This window comes from Puntigrus tetrazona, chromosome 23 (assembly GCF_018831695.1).
Source record: "Puntigrus tetrazona isolate hp1 chromosome 23, ASM1883169v1, whole genome shotgun sequence".
Lineage (NCBI taxonomy): Eukaryota > Metazoa > Chordata > Actinopteri > Cypriniformes > Cyprinidae > Puntigrus > Puntigrus tetrazona.
In genome coordinates, this window is record NC_056721.1 from 778,572 (window position 1) to 798,097 (window position 19,526).

General features: G+C 35.2%; 3 protein-coding genes across 4 annotated transcripts; 2 read left to right on the forward strand and 1 right to left on the reverse strand.

Annotated features, from left to right (window-relative positions):
* Nucleotides 1-513: 513 nt before the first annotated feature.
* ndnl2 (necdin-like 2) lies at nucleotides 514-7,308 on the reverse strand. 2 transcript variants are annotated; one of them, XR_006247804.1, is made up of 12 exons: nucleotides 7,158-7,308; nucleotides 6,913-6,973; nucleotides 6,468-6,581; nucleotides 5,402-5,465; nucleotides 4,764-4,843; nucleotides 4,582-4,676; nucleotides 4,052-4,131; nucleotides 3,930-3,972; nucleotides 3,771-3,833; nucleotides 2,760-2,874; nucleotides 1,510-1,643; nucleotides 514-839 (listed from the first exon to the last, which is right to left on the reverse strand). XR_006247804.1 is itself a non-coding variant. In XM_043224276.1 (11 exons), the coding sequence occupies exons 2-11, from the start codon at nucleotides 6,961-6,963 to the stop codon at nucleotides 1,563-1,565; spliced, it is 786 nt and encodes a 261-aa protein (XP_043080211.1). In that variant the 5' UTR covers nucleotides 6,964-6,973; nucleotides 7,158-7,308; the 3' UTR covers nucleotides 1,457-1,562. The 2 variants fall into 2 exon arrangements, 1 of the variants encoding a protein (XP_043080211.1); XM_043224276.1 differs by lacking the exon at nucleotides 514-839 and having other exon boundaries at nucleotides 1,457-1,643.
* A 94-nt stretch (nucleotides 7,309-7,402) lies between these two features.
* si:dkey-150i13.2 (mitochondrial carnitine/acylcarnitine carrier protein) lies at nucleotides 7,403-14,141 on the forward strand. The gene is made up of 9 exons (XM_043224274.1): nucleotides 7,403-7,663; nucleotides 8,246-8,320; nucleotides 9,206-9,333; nucleotides 9,595-9,685; nucleotides 10,459-10,576; nucleotides 10,696-10,768; nucleotides 10,877-10,986; nucleotides 13,183-13,304; nucleotides 13,882-14,141. Exons 1-9 carry the CDS (start codon nucleotides 7,553-7,555, stop codon nucleotides 13,942-13,944), a joined length of 891 nt encoding a protein of 296 aa, XP_043080209.1. The 5' UTR covers nucleotides 7,403-7,552; the 3' UTR covers nucleotides 13,945-14,141.
* A 1,298-nt stretch (nucleotides 14,142-15,439) lies between these two features.
* tafazzin (tafazzin, phospholipid-lysophospholipid transacylase) lies at nucleotides 15,440-19,433 on the forward strand. The gene is made up of 11 exons (XM_043224275.1): nucleotides 15,440-15,506; nucleotides 15,920-16,048; nucleotides 16,145-16,273; nucleotides 16,410-16,455; nucleotides 16,544-16,629; nucleotides 16,704-16,784; nucleotides 16,863-16,904; nucleotides 16,988-17,050; nucleotides 17,157-17,209; nucleotides 17,325-17,402; nucleotides 17,490-19,433. The coding sequence occupies exons 1-11, from the start codon at nucleotides 15,479-15,481 to the stop codon at nucleotides 17,589-17,591; spliced, it is 837 nt and encodes a 278-aa protein (XP_043080210.1). The 5' UTR covers nucleotides 15,440-15,478; the 3' UTR covers nucleotides 17,592-19,433.
* The last annotated feature ends 93 nt before the right edge of the window (nucleotides 19,434-19,526 follow it).

Genomic DNA, 19,526 nt, shown 5'->3' on the forward strand with positions numbered 1-19,526 from the left:
TTTTGTATCTAAAAACAAACAAGCTTCATTCAAGCCCTTTCTACTCCTTTCTCTCCTTCTGTAAAGACGCTAACAAATCACATTAAGAGCTGCAGATGCAGCTAAAAAGTTACTATTTTTATTTAAAAAGCAAGCATATGCTCAGATTGGATGTTAAAGTGTGCATACTTATAAGATGATAGAAGGACCACGCCAACTCATCGACATGCATTCTGTGTCACAAGTATGAAACCTTTTTGGGCATGTAAGAGTGCATGCTTTCAACTGTATCCATCCTTTATTCAGCAAACTGTTATTCAGCAAACTATTACGTTAGTTTTGCAGTTTCTGAAATTAAAATACTCAGAGTCCAGCACTGTGCAGCAACTGGCATTTGCCCATTTTGTTTTCAATGAATAGCACAATATATTTACCGATTTTCTACTTTTATTATTTCTAATTAATTACTTAATGCAAATAGATTTTCCATTCAATGTGTGTGTGTGTGCAAAGACACATTCAATCAATCAATCAATCAGTCAATCATTTAATCACCTTCATTTTTGTACCGCTTTAAAAAATACAATTTAACAATGTTTCAAAGCACTGAACAGAATTAAATTGGAGAATAGTGTCAGTAGTGTAATGTTTTTAGCTAAAGGCATTTCATTATTGAATGCAGAAGCTGTTGTCTAGATCAGCTCAGTGTAGCATTTGAACCAGACACACACCTATTTTTAACAAATAATCTTCAATGGCCTTTTCACGCAATCAAATGAAATTCGGCTAACATCTCAGAAAGGCAGAACAAAGATCCTCAGATCTCAATAGATCTCTCTCAGCTTTTCTTCACCTTCTACCTGGAAAGAAACTCCCAATTATCAGAGTCAGGACATCTTTGCAATTCATTACTCTTCGTACCTAGAAGAACGCGATTGTGATTACATGCAATTATTTATATATTTGCAATTATTGTAAGAACTCATATAAATTTTGCTTAATGAGCTGATTTGCATCAGTTTCAATAGGATCGTTGTAATCAAAACAACAATACAAACACTTGAAATTAACTGTTCCCATTGTTCATTGACAATGAATGGGAACTCATAACACTCATAACCCTACCCATTAGAACTAAAAGCTGTATATAAATAATTTCCCTAAACCTAATCTTTCTAAAACCTGAATATCTATTTTTATATATATATATATATATATATATATATATATATATATATATATATATATATATATATATATATATATATATATATATATATATATATATATAATAAGGTAAGATTTTGACAGTAATGATTACATCAAAAACAGATATTAAATGGAAATTAGGATATTGCCCCAAAGAAATGGCTAAAATAGCCTTGTAGGCAAAAATGTGGACACCCTCTTATACACCCTCACATTACCTCTACACTGACTTCAGTAAAATAACAGTATGAACACTGCCAACAAGAGAATAGTCTTAAACTTTATTTGTAAACAAGAAATATTGTAATTAAAATATTTTACCATATTAAAGAAGACCTTCTTATTTAAACTAATAAATGCACAACACAAGGTGTTCATGATCTCTGGCTGCCGATTTCAGCAGCACTGGCCTCTCTGAACTGCTGTGTCCAGCTCTGAGGATCCTGATCAAAAAGCTGAGAGAAAAGACAACACTTATTACTTACTAGAAACCACTTACTTATTCATGAGTTTAATGCCTTTCACTTGTGCACATAAATTCCAAACCAATAAATAAAATAAATAACTGTTTAACAGTCATTGAAAATGTAGGTCTTGACATGTTCATGAATTTGATTTGATTCAGTCATGGTGGAAGAACTTAACTGGTTCACAGAGAGCAAAGTCATAATACCAGCTGGACACCTCTGATTTGACTTTACCTCACCTATATGTACTAGTCAAGCTTTTGGCTCAATGTCTGGATTTAATTTCAAAAAAAGTTCCAACAGAGATGGGAATACAATCAGTAAGCATATGAGTTATGTTTCCATCTGTGTTGTTGCCACAGCTTTGGAAGTGCCCTTTTCTGTTCTAAAGAAGGGGAAGTCCCAATAATTTTGTCCATATAGTGTATGTACAACTCATTGGTGTTTGGTGATGAGTTTTCAGCTCAGGGTCTGTATTTAAAGTCACACCAGATGTGTCCAGTTCTTATACAATACATGTGATTTATTTACATGCACTACTTTTATTACCGCAAAGAAATAAGGACGATAAATGATATTACATAGAATTCTGAAGACCATCTGTATTGTTAAAAGCACTATATAAATAAAAATTATTGATAACATTCTGAAATTTAAAAAGAAAAAAGTGAATACCTTTTTTTTGTGCCGTTTTTTTTTAATATCTTATATAGTTCTATAGGAGTAGGTTTCAAAGATTTGGAAATTAATTTAAGTTAATCATAAGTTTGTTGGTACAGACATCTGTTTTGGTTGTTCTTGGCAGTTAGGGCCTACACTGTCATGGAAAAAGAAAACTACCCGATTAGATTTGGGCCACATTTTCCTGCAGTCCTTTGTGTTTGAACCCAGATAATTGTGTGCACAAAAGAAATTACAAAATGTAAAAACAGGCTAGAAAATAGCTGAACAATTTCTATATTAAATCAAGGATTGGTGTGATGTGTGGATTTGTAACCAAAGATTGGTCAATGCAAATTTCCTTACTTCCTCTCCTTTGTAATAACTGCAACCGAAAGGCTGATTAATTGTATTGATGAATGTAGCAAACAAAAATGCACCAACCTCTCCAACAAACTCTAGCAGCTTGAGTTTGGACACCTCCTTCTCTGCCCGCAGACCCCAGCGAAACTCAAACTCCACTGGGTCTGTGTGAGGGATCTTCACATACTCTAAATATCTAAATCAGACGTATGATAAAACAAAATTAAATGAAAAGGTTCAGTGGTCGAAGAATCATGTCAGGAGTCATTTAATGAAGAACATGAATCTTTCTGTCTTCATACTTCTAGACCCCTTCATTGTCTATGGTGTGATATAAACCACCAGTCCATGGTCTAAAGAACAGCAGCTCTGAACACACCAAATATGCTGGGACTCTACCCACAAACTGAGTACATCAGTCGCTGTTCTTACAGCCTTATCTAACACAAACACACACTTAAATTTTTCACTCTTTGTTATATTGCAGCCATTTGCTAAAATCATTTAAGTACTTACAGCACCCCATATCCCATCATGGCCAAAGGGCCAAAGGGTCACCTTCCAACAAGACAATGACTCTAAGCACACAGCTAAAATAATGAAGGAGTGGCTTCACAACAACTTCGTGACTGTTCTTGAATGGTCCAGTCAGAGCCCAGACTTAAACCCTATTGAGCATCTCTGGAGAGACCTGAAAATGGCTGCCCACCAATGTTTACCATCCAACCTAACAGAACTGGAGTGGATCTGCAAGGAGGAATGGCTGTATTAGATCAAAAGGACGCTTCTACTAAATACTGAGCAAAGGGTTTGAATACTTGGGACCATGTGTTATTTCAGTTTTTTCTTTTTTTTAATAAATCTGTAAAAATGTCAACAATTCTTTGTTTTTCTGTCAATATGGGGTGCTGTTTGTACATAAGGAAAAAAAATAACTTGATTTTAGCAAATGGCTGCAATATATTTATATATATATATATATATATATATATATATATATATATATATATATATATATATATATGGGCATGGATCAAAATAGTCTTATTGTTTATAGAAATCATTTTGTTTCTGAAAGGCACTTTCACTTACTTCTGCCGTACAAATTCATCTGTGACCACCTTTTTTATGTCACCAAACTGATCATGCTTTTCCCTGTGAGAAGACAGAGGTATCAGTGGAAGTGGGAAAAAAAAGCCCTGAAAACATGAAAAGTAAATTTAGCTTTTCAAAAAGATCTAGTGGACAAACCCTGGGTCCACTCGCAGCTTCTTTAGCGTATTCCATACGAGATCTACAGCATTAATGGAAAACAAATTAACAAACCACCCACAGTAACTGATCAGTGATTGTGTGAATGGTGCATCACTTACTCTCTTTAATAACACCACCCTTCATGAAAACCACACTCAGGATGACCAACAGCAGGCCTATCTTTGGGTTTTCAGAACGCCTGTGTGGATATTGGATAAGCAATGTCATACGTCAAGTCAGAGGTCAGCCCAGAAGCAGGAACGCAATTTCTTAATAAACTGAAATATTTTTGATATATACAATTTATGGAGCTTCAAAATAACGGTCACGATCTACCAGCATTAACAAGCTTGGAAGAGCCAGGATAAGTAAAAAAAAAAAATAAATAAATAAATCTTTGTCTGAAAGAAGAAAAAGTTATATACACCTAGGATTTCTTGGAGGTGCGTAAATTATCATACATTTTAAAATCAGCATAAAAAAATCAGCACACAAAACTTACAAGTTATATTACACAATATTTTTTTTTACATTAACATGATAAAAATTCTAAAACTTAATTTTGTCCGTTCTGAGTTTGTTTGACAAAAAAAGGTCTGAATTACTGCAGAAGCAGATGAAGTCCTAGCTAACACTGAAAAACACTTACATGCTCAATGGCTCTCCATGAATGGGCTCCAGCTTATTAATCAGGATGTAAATGTGATTTTTTTGGTCAATCTCCACCAGTTCTAATCCAAAAACCTGTATCAAACAAAGAAGTTCACCTCTATTCAAATTCACATCTATATCTAAACGAGGTTTAGTAACCATATGCTCCATCTGTCGTACCTGATCAAATTTGAGGCAAACTTTGTTCATGATTTCTGTATAGATGGCTTTGTATTCCTTTACCACATGTTTGGCAATGTCTGCAGAAATTAGACAAAAGAGAGTGAACACAAACACAATGTATTAAATATATTTATACAATATAACGGCAACACTTTACAATAAGGCGTCAATCGTTAACATTAGTTACTGTATTAACAAACAACCAATGCATTTTTTACACTTTATTCATCTTTGTTAGTTCACAAACACAGCTTGTTAGTTAGTTCTCCCCATAACATATAACCATAACTTTGTATTATGAATAGTTATCTGTCCAGGAGCTATCCACCTTTTTCCTCACGCAAAAATGGACGGCACCACTTGTACATTTTATGGGTGCAGCTTCCTGTACAAAACGGTTTGTTTTGCTATTTGATTTTTAAAATTGGTGTCTTTAATGTGCCATCTTAATATGAACTCCCTACTTTTTAGTGCAATCAGTTTTACCATTTACTGCACGTTGTTATTCTCCTCCTTATTTCCCTATAGCATCTAACGAACTGAAAGCCTCACCTATACGCTTACTTCCGCATTGAGGAAAAAAGGTGGATAAAGCAGTCATATTACAGGGATCTAACAAAGAGAAGAAGACAAACCTGCTCTTCGAATGGGTATTTTTCTTTGGTCTTTAATTAAGATGAACTGGACCACTTCTGCCACCTTGGTATAAAATGTAGGAAGCAGGAGCAGTCAATGTTAGGTTAGTATGTTAGGAGTATATTTTAACATTATTATTCATTCATTTATTTTATAATATGCTTTATTTTCTCTGTGACTTTTGCATGCACACAAGAAACATATGTGCCCATTGAGACTTTCATAATTTTTTTTTGCTAAATAGAAACAAAAATCTTTGAAATGCAAATATTTTTCCATACTCTGTCTTTCCAAGTTCCATATTTTTCCAAATCGTGTAGGAACCTGATACATACACTATAAACAGGTGTCTGTGTGTGTATGTATATATATATTTTTTTAATTAAAAAAATCAGACTGTACAAGAATTTTACAGAAATCCTGTACAAGAAAACTTTAAGTAGCAGCGCAGAATGCAAGATGATTCGCAGTGCAATGCAAAAGTAAACATATATTATCATATTGTGTCTCTGTAGCAGGACATAGATAGAAAACAGAAAAATTTGAGACTTGGAAAGTGTAAAAGATCCTCAGAAGTGCGGCCAGCGGCCACCACGCCACCATTTATTAGTATGTTTGGTACAGTTTATGATTTACTTGTGTTCCTAAAACAACAATCCTTCCCCAAGATGCACATGACTTCATTTAAAAAATGTAATTTAAAATGCAATGTTCTATGCTGAGCCTCATTTATTCGCATTAAAAGGAGAAAAGTCCTGGCAGAAAAAAAACAAATCAGCTGAAGAAAGATCTTGAATGGTTTGGGGCTGAGTAAACTCAACACAACACACTCGCTTACAGATAAGCGCAAGGCTGCATTTTTGTTTGCGTAATTATATTAGCTGTGCCAAACAATACTCGTACCGCAATACTTTTGAATGAGCAGCTTCAACAAAGAGATCAAGCCCTGCCCCATGTATCTACTACAGCAGGCACGGCCACACTAGCCCCAGATCTGTAACCACCAGACAACACTTACACACACAGAGTTTAAACAACAGAATTGAATAAATGAAACACAGGTACCTTGCGGTCGACCTGTTCACTCGTGAAGTTCTCTCGGGCTCGTTGCACCTGTGATGATGTCATTTGGCTAAAATTAGCATCCTCGTCATCTTCATCCAGAGATACCTGAGAGCGCTGTAGTCCACACACACACACACACACACACACACACACACACACACACACACACACACACAATCAACACACAATACGAAATACCAAAACATTTTTTTTTTATTGTATAAACACTGTTTAAATATAACATCAACACTTTAAAACACCATCTTAAATGATTGATTTCCACTTTTTCCAATTTTCTAGATCATATACTGCCATTAAATATCGGTTCAAGTGTGAACGTGTACACTTTAAACAGTTTTAAAGTTACTTATTCACATAGCTGCAACATTTTAACTTTAAAACAAGTACATTTGTAAGACATTTATTTGTAACGCGTTTTTCTTACTCTCTGAGTTTTGCTCTGTGAAGCTGAAACCGCTTTCTTCCTCTGGGACATGGTGATCGATCTTTAAAGAAAAGAAAAGACAAAATGTGAATAACGTTACATACAATGCATGAATCAATGAACTGTTTCTCTGTCACTTCAGATGTTACGAACTCAAGACACAAGTCGACATAAACATCAGGACGAGCATAACGAAGATAACTACAACTACAATGAATAAGTGAGATGCTTAAAACTGTCTTCACCTGTCAGTGATGGTTAAATAACGTTATCTGGTTAAATAACGTTATCTGCTTACAGCTTTGGTTTTAAGCGCAAGAGCACAATTTCCCGGTAATTTCTTCTGCTGCTGATGTACAGCGCTCCTCCGAGAGCTGAGCAACATTATACCGCCCACTGCTGGACAACGGGCGTCTTCACAGCAACATGCGCACCACAAAGCCAGTCCATAATCGACACACACACAAAAAAAAAGTAATTGTAATTCACATCTGCGTCCGTAAGAGGAGGCATCTGGGTTGAACGAGGTTCTGCAAGCTCAGGGAAATACTGGCAAACGTCCATTGAGAGCAGATCGCTGTCAAAGAGAGCGCGCAAACAAGCTCCGACGTTCTCTTGAGTGGTCAGCACAGATGTGACGATGGACGCAGCAGAGTCAGACAGAAGGGTTTCTCCTCTCAAGAACTTTTTGGCTGGAGGGGTCGGTGGTGTCTGTCTCTTAGTCGCCGGACACCCGCTGGACACTATCAAGGTAAAACTTCACCCAAAGAGGAGAGGGCTGCATGATAAGAGTCATGAAAATAAGAATGATTATCAAGATTTTAATTTCAAAGGTGCAATTTATAACATTGTAATTATTTATTTTAAATAGGAGTGTATTGAAGGGATATTTTTTACATTACTATTTGTGTCGCAATAATATGTAAATACAAAAATATTAGCAAGATCTAGGAGCCTATAATATTTTTTTTTACATTAATTCTGTTCTGGTTCATGTGACAGAAATCACTCAGCTGTCAAATATTTACATCGTAGACTTCACAAAGCTTTCAATAATTGACGGCATAGCGTGTTTGGGAAGGTTAATGTTTCAACAAATGAAGTTATATGGTCACACAAAAATTTCAGCAGTAAGACCTATTGGGACTTAAGTGATATGTTATCTAAAGACACACAGGGAACAAATGACACAGATAACAGCTGCTGCTTCTTGCATAGTGCTTTATCAGTATTTGTTAGACCATGCCTTATCCTCACATTGTTATTACGACACCCCAAAGATAAATGTGTCATTGCTGTGAGTTATAGCACTTAAATGTTCATGTTTCCACAGGTCCGTCTGCAAACACAGGAATGTGTTGTCTACAGAGGAACATATGACTGCTTAAGGAAGACTGTGTCCAAAGAGGTAAAAGTTTCCCCACTTACGTGACACTGACCTTAAAACACTTTTGCATATTATCCCCTTTAAGACCTTTTTCTTGATATTTAATATCAGGTTTGTTCAGTGATTCTTTGGCTTGTTACATTATTTTGGTCAGGTTTCATATTTCATATCAGCTGGGGACACAGTGTATTTTATCCTACAAATAAGGAAGGTCTTGATATTATATTATAAATACATTTATTCCAATCATAACAACAACAAAATAGGGATATTTGCATATGATGAGTGATATGAGTTTGCCAAAAATACAAAATTTGCCAATACAATACAAAAGAAATATGAACATGGACCACAACATCAGTCATAAGGTTTTTTTTTTTTTTTTAATTTAAATTTATACATTATCTAAACCTAAATAAATAAGCTTTCCATTGCTGTATGGTTTGTTAGGATAGGACAATATTTGACTGAAATACAACTATTTGAAAATCTGGAAACTGAGGGTGCAAAAAATAAAATAAAATCACCCTTAAAGTTCTTATCAACCCATATTACTAATCAAAAAAATTAATTTTGATATATCCATGATAGATATTTACAAAATATCTTAATAGAACATGATCTTTACTTAATATCCTAGGGATTTTTGGCATAAAAGAAAAACCTTTGACCTTAAATATATGAATTTTTTGACTAATGCTACAAATTTAGCTGTGCTACTTATGATTGCATTTGCGCTCCAGTGTCACAAATGAGAAGTGATTTTAAAAGGATATTTATCTGTACGCAAAGCGATCACAACAGGCATGTGACTCAGAAGTTAAGAAGCACTGATTTGATTACCTTACAATCTCTTTTTTTTCTGCCCTACTTCCAATCACCTTTAGCCTGTTTTAATGTCTGCAGGGAATATTTGGCCTGTATAAAGGGATGGGTGTCCCGCTAGCCAGTGTTACCCCAATGATGGCTTTGAATTTCTTTGGCTTTGGGCTGGGAAAGGAGCTTCTGCAAAGTGACCCCACCGTACCAATCACGTTAGTATAGGAAAGGCGCAGTAAGAGAAAGGGGATGTTCGTGATGTCAACTCTGTGCTGAATATCTGAGTATTTGTCAATTTCAATTTCTAAGGTGTGTCATCTTTGAGAAACTAAATGCAGCAGCAGCAGCAGCTGAGTGAATGTGTTCGTATAATGCTTAGTTTTATATGCTGTGTATGAATAAATGCTGTATGTTGTATATAGTGATGCTTTTCTTTTCTGCTTCTCTTTTTATGACTGTAATTGGACCTTTGTCAGAAACACACAGATCTACTTGGCGGGGATGCTGGCAGGGGTATTCACCACTGTGATCGTGACCCCGGGCGAGAGAATCAAGTGTTTACTTCAGGCAAGGCAAACACACTATTGTCATAAATACACCTGTGTCCATAGAGACCATTAGCATGGTAATGAAAAAAAATATACTTAAATTGAAAGAAAACAACAACAACAACAAATTTTTAAACAATTATTATAACCATATTGATAATAATGTTGTCAGTTCAGTTCATTTTCCTCTCTAAGAACACCAACAAGTAGAGTTGTGGAGTATTGTAGACTCAAAAGTAAAAGCCAACTGCTATGTTCAGCTAATAGCTGTGTATGTTTGGCAGCCTGCATCCTTCACAGATGCTGTGATTAAGGTTAAAAATGCATAAATACTCAATACCTATCAAACGATCTGTATAGCAGACAAAACAATAGTCACCAACACATAATAAAAAACAGTTCATCACGCTTGTGTGCTGCAATATTACTGTCAGATATTGTTGGCACAGCGTCGTCTTTTTGTTTGAATCGGGGCTAAAGAGGCAGTGACGTAGGGTTTGGGGGTGGGGCTAAACAGCTGCGACGTAGAAGCAAGCGTTGATCATCTTCTGCAGAGGGTTTATCCGCACTATTACATCACAAATTAAAACATCCCAAAAGCAGTTGTTTTGGCAGACTGCCTATAATATAAGCTGTTTTCAGACTAACAAGAAAGTTACAAGTTCTGAATCTTTTAAAAGTAGTTTTTATGGCACAATGAAATTGTGATTTGTCAGATTATGATCCCATTAATCATATCCAATCCTATAATGTTATGATTTGTGTTCATTGGCATATGCATATGTGTTTTAGATCCAGTCCTCAGCTTGTCAGCTGAAGTATGCTGGACCAGTGGATTGTGCACTGAAGCTTTATAAGAAACAGGGAATTCGCTCTGTCTACAAGGGCACTGCTCTTACTCTAATCAGAGGTGTGTGTGTGTGTGATATTTTACATAGGTGATATTGTGTGTGACATGATATGTTCCTGACATATAAACTAAAATTAATAGGTGACCTTTCTGGGTGCATCTTTTTTTTCTTCTTTTAGATGTGCCTTCAAATGGTGTATACTTTCTAACTTATGAATACTTAAAACAGTTTCTGACCCCTGAGGGAGAGAAGTGAGAGTCACTACTTTGCTATTCTAGCTGTTCTAGAGAGTTATTTTACAGAGTCACTTCTTTGTAAAATCAGGATTTAGAATTAACGTTCATTTCACTTCTCCCAAGTGTTCATCATCTCAGCACGTCCAGAGTTCTTCTTGCTGGTGGGATTGCTGGCATGTTAAACTGGCTAGTTGCTCTGCCTGCAGACGTGCTTAAATCAAACTACCAAACAGGTACACAACACACACTTCTCAATGTACCATTATTTTTATGACTTGTGTCATAATTATATGACTTATTTGCCATAAAATGGCTCCATATTGTGCCTTAATCTCACAAATAAAACTATAAAAAAAGGAGCCGGTGAATTATTCTGGAGATCCAGTCAACTGTTGCTTTTGTGTAAGGTATTTAACTGCAAAAACCAGCATCATATTAACTATTCACCAGCAAACAATTTTATTAATTTTATTAATTAAGATGGTAAAGTACCCAAGGGCATTTTAATGAGCCAGTTCGGGTGATCCCATTGCTGCATATTCTCAGTAAAGAATGCTAGATATATTGCCAAAAAAATATAGCCAAAAAAATCTTATATCAAAAAAAGAAATATTATAAAAGAAGTATTATATCTGCCAAACACACTGTATAGTAGATATACCTTTTTTTCTTTTAGTTTTGCAGGATTGGCAAGAATGTTGGTAAATCACAAAACAATCGTGTATAATATTAATATTAATAATAATAATAATAATAAAGTAATATATTTTAATTCCATATATATCTCAATCAATCTAATTTTTAATTATATAGTGCTTTTAACAATACAGATTGTATCAAAGCACGGAACAGTTTCAAATACAATAAGAATACAATGATAGGGATGTGTAGCGACAAGATCGAACAATTTGTTATTAAATACAGAGACGTCTCTGTAATCAAATCGACGATAATCGCTACAAATTAAGTACCCCAAATACTATATACATATATACACTCACCGGCCACTTTATTAGGTACATCTGTCCAACTGCTTGTTAACGCAAATTTCTAATCAGCCAATCACATGGCAGCAACTCAATGCATTTAGGCATGTAGATATGGTCAAGACGATCTGCTGCAGTTTAAACCGAGCGTCAGAATGGGGAAGAAAGGTGATTTAAGTGACTATGGCATGGCAAACTGCTGATCTACTGGGATTTTCACGCACAACCATCTCTAGGGTTTACAGAGAGTGTCAATGCCACAGCCTTCCTGAGTATTGCTGCTGACCACGTCCATCCCTTTATGACCACAGTGTACCCATCTTCTGATGGCTACTTCCAGCAGCATAACGCACCATGTCATAAAGTGTGAATCATCTCAGACTGGTTTCTTGATAATGACAATGAGTTCACTGTACTCCATGGTCCTCCACAGTCACCAGATCTCAATCCAATAGATCACCTTTGGGATGTGGTGGAACGGGAGATTCGGCCACCAAAACATGTTTCTTCTTTTGAAATTTTTAGTTTTGGTCACCCCATAAATAAATGGTCCTAATGAAAGTCCCAATAATGTTAGGCAAACTGCTAGTTCTTGACAAAGGCCTGATTATGCAACCCTCTCAAACAAGTTTATGGTTATGTAGCCGGTGTGTGGTGAAAGTGATGAAGAAATTCACTCAAAACATTCTCACTTTTGGGTCACTTTATGGATTTGCATTTCAGTATGGGTGGCCAAACTTAGCCAGTCAATTTTGATTAGTCACTTTTAAATACATTTTACTGTAGTTGTTCTGTAGTAAACCTAATCAGAATCCATGTATCATATTTAAGTAACTTAACTATGACTACAAACAAACAAAAACAAAAACTTCAGATTGCCATGGCATTCAGATACCTGTAGACATTTTTCAGCCATGGATGAACTGTTGAAATGAATCATTCATTTAATGGATCCGTCACTTTTAAATCAGCATTTCAATCATTATCTTACAGAATCAAGGAATTTGCCCTTTATATCACCTCATATGTAACACTGTGACACTGAAGTGATTTACTAACTCAAGTAAACTTTAAAAGGTTTTATATTATATATTTATTTACGTAAAAAAATATTTTTGGCCTTACTTAAAGGGATTCTTAAGAGTGTTAAAACATTTATAGATTAATATAATTATGTCTCTTACTGAAATATGTAATAGAAACCCATGAAAGATGTTTTTTTTAACCCACGACAGATGTTTTATTTAAAATCGGCAACCGCTTCTGAACTCTGGGAGGTGACATTATTATGTGTGCACATTACACTCTGCGTCAATGATTGCAATTACCAAGGGTGACAATTTTTGTGTATTGCACTTAATACCAAAAGCATGTAGAAGTTGGAGTAGTCTGGCATTAGGACAGAAAACGCAGACAATGCTTTGTCTTCCCTCTGTCCTGCAGCCACAGACGGGCGTTACCAGGGTGTGAGAGATGTGTTAAAAACACTGCTACGGGAAGAAGGAGCCCATGCTCTCTACAAAGGCTTGAGTGCAGTCATGTTACGAGCATTTCCTGCTAATGCGGTGAGGAAACATGCTCATGCTGTCAATACATCACACACTTCTTTGCATATTGTCATGAAAATATTACAAAGTTCTTGTAATTTATGCCCCAGTGTCTTTAATGTGGGAGAGTTCAGCACTGTATTTAGTAGTCAAGTCAAATTAGTTTGTTCATCAATTCTTCAGAGCTCCATTTGCCTTTTTTTTTAAGCGTCAATAGTGTAGTAGTATATAATATCACATACGCAAATGTGCTATTTTTCTTTTTAAAGCTACTTTTTGTATGTCTATTCAATGTTTTTCTTATTTAACACAATACCTTTAATCATTTTTTTTCTGGGGCTGGGGATGTTGAATGATAAATTAGAACAGTTTAAATAACTGGCACATCATGTAAATTAATTAGGTAACATCACCTACAGAAATACTCACAATTTTAAATTGTATTGTGCAAATGTGCATTTTTTTAATGTACCTAATGATTCATTTTCCATTCTACAGTTGATACTCAATGGAATAAAGGCTAAAATGAGCATTTATTTGTTTAGAAATTTTCTTCCCTAAATAATGTTGCTTTCTCTCTCTGTCCTGCTTGCAGGCTTGTTTTCTAGGCTTTGAGGTTGCGCTAAAGTGCTTAAATTACATCGCTCCAGAATGGTGATTTCACAGACGGATGAGGGATACTATATGACTGATATACATTTTTTTATAACGTTGTTTTACAGCTATTTTTGGTGTAATTTTAGATTTTTTTTTAGATTTGCATGAGTTCAGTAAGGGGCAGAAAGATTTGTATTGTACAGTTTACAGTAACATATGTTACTTTTGTATAAAACTCTCTTATCTATGTCTCTCTTATTTGTTGTTTCATGTTTATTATTTTCAACGGAGTAATTATAATAATAAAATTATAAATGCAAAAATAAAAATTAATAACACATGACTGGATGTTTGAAATGTATTGGTTTTGCATTTAAACTTTTTTTTTTTTTTTTTTCAAATGTATCATTGGAACTGTCATTAAAAGTAAAAAAATAAAAATCATGTACTCCACCCCGGACTGTTTGTGTTTCTCTGTCTGGCTTCAAGGACTCTTATTTTGAAGTGTATGTCTCCAAATGTTTCTTGTAGTTTCGCCATGTAAGCTCACATAAATGTAAGCATTGTAAGCGAAGTAAGCAAATTCAAACCTTGTTAGGTTATTTTATGTAACATAAATGCAAAAGTGATTTATGTTAAAAGAAGGCTGAGGTTATAAGCTTCCAAATTATACCACATATGTCTAGGTCACTGCTTTAAAGTTAAGAGTGTTTCCCATAACTCTGATGATGCAGTTTGTATAACAAATAATATTAGTAATTTTAGACCAATTACTTATTATGTGTGCATATCACAATCTTTATATAGTATAGTTTAAATAGTTGGTCACACAACAGGTCACTTTCATCCTTATGTAAACTGTATGATAACAAATTTATTAAAAATGAAAAACTGTAATTTCACTCTGATGTAATAATTCACACTCAGCATTGAATACCTGAAGTTCCTAATCAAAAATAATACCTCTGTAATATTAACAGCGACATAAATAGTGGTGGAGACTACTACTATTTTTTAAAACATTTATTTATGAGGTTGAGGATAATTTAGCAAAACAGGCATCCAATTTATCATATATAAAAACATATATTCTACTTTTATTGCAAAATTAAGGCTAAAATTGGAGCAATAAAAATAAAATAGGGAAGAACTTTGGAATAAGAGAGGAATACATCTTTTTCATATTCAAAATCATAATGGGTTGAAAGAGTTCATTTTGGTGTAGAAGAGAAGATCCAATCATTCTCAAACTTTGCGTTGGTGTGTAGTCTGTGTGGATTAGCAGAAAAATAGAGCATGTACTATTACAATGTTCTGCTTATTTATAACCAAAGGGTAGTTCTGCTGGAACAATTAAAGAACCTGGAGGTTGAAAATACCGCATTAAAATCTCTGATAAATAATGGCTTGAGTCATTACATATACTGCTGTAATGGTTTAGTTCTTGCTATTTCAGTCCAGTAGTTGGCGTGAATGCACCTATCATTTGTTTGCCAACTGCCATAAAACAAAAGAAGAAGAATTCATTTAGACCACAAAACTACAACTCCTATGATCGCTCGCGGTTTGTTAGTACTTCCGGTGACGCTGCATTTATGCGCCCATCGGCTGACTGGACGGAAGGTGGGAGGGTTACGTTTTCTTAATAATACTTTTTTTTTTTTTTAAAGACAATGTTTCAAACCCACATTACAATGTAACGTTGCTATTACAGAAAAGCGGCAAACACCTAACCACATCATTAGTAAATTCGACCATGTCCAATTTGCCTGTTTATATAAGTTTAAAATTAGGAAGTTTCTTATTGTTTGACTTAAGCATTTTACGTCGCAGTGTTTTGTCTTTTCACACATCCCGCAAATATGGTAACAGCTGCCACGCTGTTCCTCTGTTTTTGTTGGGAAAAAAACTTCCAAAAGTATTACGTGCTATATCTGATTCGTCTGGGGCAGCTAGCAGCTAGTACTATCACTGCTAGTAGATATGAAAAATATATATGTTTATTCTCGGTTCTTTTCTCTGCTGTAATATCTTAGCCCGGGTGAATGCTGTGGCGATGCCCTTGGAGGTGACATGGCCCTTCCCACAATGCCCCCGTCTTGGCTGGAGAATGTCCAGCAGAGTGGTCATGGGAATGGTGGGCTCATACAGTTACCTTTGGACCAGTGAGTCTAAAGTTTCTCTGTATCCAGATTTTGAATAATGCGTACCATGAATTATGAAAGATGTTAACTTTTTAACCTAATTGACCTGTTTTGCAGATTATTTTAACTCGTTGGTGGTGCACAACCAGGATGTTTTGTTGGACCTGGTTGATGAGCGTCCTCAGGACACGCCTCTTATCACAGTGTGCAATCATCAGTCCTGTATGGATGATCCACACATCTGGGGTAGGTGATCTGATACCTGATAATAAAATCATGACTTTACTAAATAAAATACATGTTTAACTGTACATGTTTCAACGTGTTATAACTGAGGTGAAAAATTGAAAGAAAAAAAAGTTTTTGCACATTCTGATATCAGGAGTCCTGAAGCTCCGGCATCTGTGGAACTTTAACAGGATGAGATGGTAAGTGAATGAAAGCAGAATCTGACGACTCATATAAAAGTGTTTTGGCGCTTTATATTGTTTCATTTGTTAATCTGTGCGTGCTCAGGACACCTGCTGCATCTGACATCTGTTTCACAAGAGAAGTCCACTCCAGCTTCTTCAGCAGAGGGAAATGTGTTCCTGTTGTTAGAGGTAAACTCATCTAATTGTTTTTACAAAAAGTAAAGCACAAATGACTTTCTTGAATGCATCAAATGTGTTTTTAGGAGATGGAGTGTATCAGAAAGGAATGGATTTTCTCTTGGAAAGGCTGAATCAAGGGGAGTGGGTACACATATTTCCAGAAGGTACAGACTATAGTTCTTTAACCTTCACATTTGTTTATGGTACAAGTTAAAGGAAATATAGTGCATTTTTACTTCCAGGTAGAGTTAACATGACTGGAGAGTTTATGAGGATAAAATGGGGTAAGAACTTTTGCTCCAATAATAGCAAATGGTTAACTTTACCCTTATTTGTTAATCAAGTTAATCCTTTTACTCCTTAAAAGGAATTGGGCGATTGATTGCGGAGTGCTCTCTTCACCCAATCATTTTACCCATGTGGCATGTAGGTAAGTTATACATGCACTTGATCAAATGACATAATCTCTTATCATGGCGCGTGACTTTTTTATTTATTTAGATCTGAGCACATGTTTATGTACCATATCGTTTCAGGTATGAATGATGTTTTACCAAATCAAACGCCATACGTCCCTCGAGTAGGACAGGTACATACATATTTTAATTGCATGGTGTATAATACCTGATATTTTTTTTTTTTCAGTGTCACACCTTTAAGAACAGTTTTGACTCCGAGTGTACTTCTCTTTCTTTTTTTTGCAGCGAATAACGGTTGTAGTTGGAAAGCCGTTCACTGTCAGACATTTGGTAAATGCACTGAGAGCTGACCACATAAGTCCGGTAGGTGGTAGAGTGTTTAAACAGTAATAGTAATACTGATAGCACCAGTGGTCTTACAGTTCAGAACTACATTATTTTTCTCTGCAGATGGAAATGCGGAAAACACTGACAGACTTTATTCAAGGGGAGTTTCGCAGTTTGAAAGGACAGGCAGAGGTTCTTCATCAAAGGATACGGAAACACTCATGACCCAAGAAGGGACGAATTACAGGATGAAGGGCTATACACTAACCCCGGCCTTACAACACAGCATTGACACTTGAGGAGAAACGGTCATATAGATGACAACACCCAAAGGCAAAATGATGTCCTCGGGTGTCTGTTCATTTATGTGTGGACAGTCACACATGGTCTGAGGAGAACAAAGATCTTTTTTTTTCTAATAGAGGAGTTACACCTCTATAGAGAAAGTAAATTAATTTTGAGCAATGTGCAGGACGTCAGGACTGGAAATGCCTTGTAGACTGTGGAAGCACAATGTATTGTTCTACAGTCTTTTTTTCCCCCTCCAATTTAATTGTACAGATTACGGCACCCAACAAAAATTGCTTCAGCATTCAGAACTATGAAAGTAGCCTTTTTACATTCTAGAGTGTTAATGATTCATTCGCTTTAAAAAGAAAAAAAAGAAGACTTTTCCTTTAAACGTCTGAACTTGTTCAATTTGTACACTCGGTTGTCATAGCTGCGTCAGTGATTATTTTGACAACAAAATCAAATTCTTGATTTAAAGTGGGACTGTTGAAGTATTTTTTTCTATCAAATTACAAATCAAATTTGAAATGCAGGATGCTAGCTGTTCAGTGTATACATATATAATGCAGTATTTGGCTATAAATACACCGTACATACAAAATATTCAAGACATTATTTCAGAATTTTCAAAAAAATGTTATTTTTATAAAACATAATTCCGTTAGAAGGCATTTCTGCAACAACTTCTATATTTTAAATAATGGCAAGTGATGAAAATCTGAGTGGACATTAAAGATTGAAATAAAAGATGTCTCTCTTGTGTGACCTATAAGGCACAAACAGAAAACATGACAATAAACAGTTAATTAAGCATTGCTAATTTAACGGTCTAAATCAAACATTTACCAAAATAGCATACCAAAATAAGAGGGATCATGCAAAATGCATTTTATTGTTCATTAAGTACTGACCTGAATAATATATTTCACATAAAAGATGTTTAGTTCTTTTCTACAACATGTTTTTTGATTCTTAATGCCATGTTTTTCCATCAATGATTCACAACTATTTTTATGTATTTATTTATTTTAGTGACAGATGCTCATGATTCCCTTGTTTGTCTCAAACAGTTAAACTGCCTGCTACTCCAGAAAAATCCTTCAGCTCCCACTTATTCTTTGGCCTCATCTTCTTACATTAAGGAAAACTGTGGTACTCGTGCAGCTATTAAAGAAGGTTCAAACATTTCTATCTGTAGTATTAGGGTACTTTTATTAGTATTTTTTTCCTTTTTTAAATAAAAAATGTATTTTATTTAATAAATGAAACTTATTTTCTCTTAAATATAAAGTATTACTCAAGTTCTTTCATAAAACAAAAACGTAGTAAGATTTTAATATTTGGATTTGTGATTGTGGAACTTGGCAAGCAACAGAATCGGATTTATTAGAACAAAACTCCTAAAATATCTTGTCAAAGCTTTATAGTATAGGACAATGTTACATGGGTTAAACCATTTGTAACACTTTAAAATTTCTGCAGTGATTAATTCTGCAGTGAGTTGGGCAGCTGTGGTTAGCACCCGGACATCCCTTTTAGACGGCTTTCTTTTGTGTCTTATGTCTTGGTGCTATGCTGACATTACCCTGGATATCGTGGCTCTTGATACAGAAAGACTCAGAAAGACTTGCTGTCTGTGTCACAGATGCGCCAGCAAGACATGCACCAACAATTTGTCCTCTTTTGAACTCATAATCACCCATAATGTTGTGTGCATTGCAATATTTAAAAAAACCTGTGCTATTACTGTGCCATTAAACCTCCTACACTAAATTGGCCAGTGTTTCAATTTCATTGTTCAACCCGTGTGTATACAGTCATGGCCAAAATTGTTGGTACCCCTGAAATCTTTTGCAGAAAAAGAAAGTA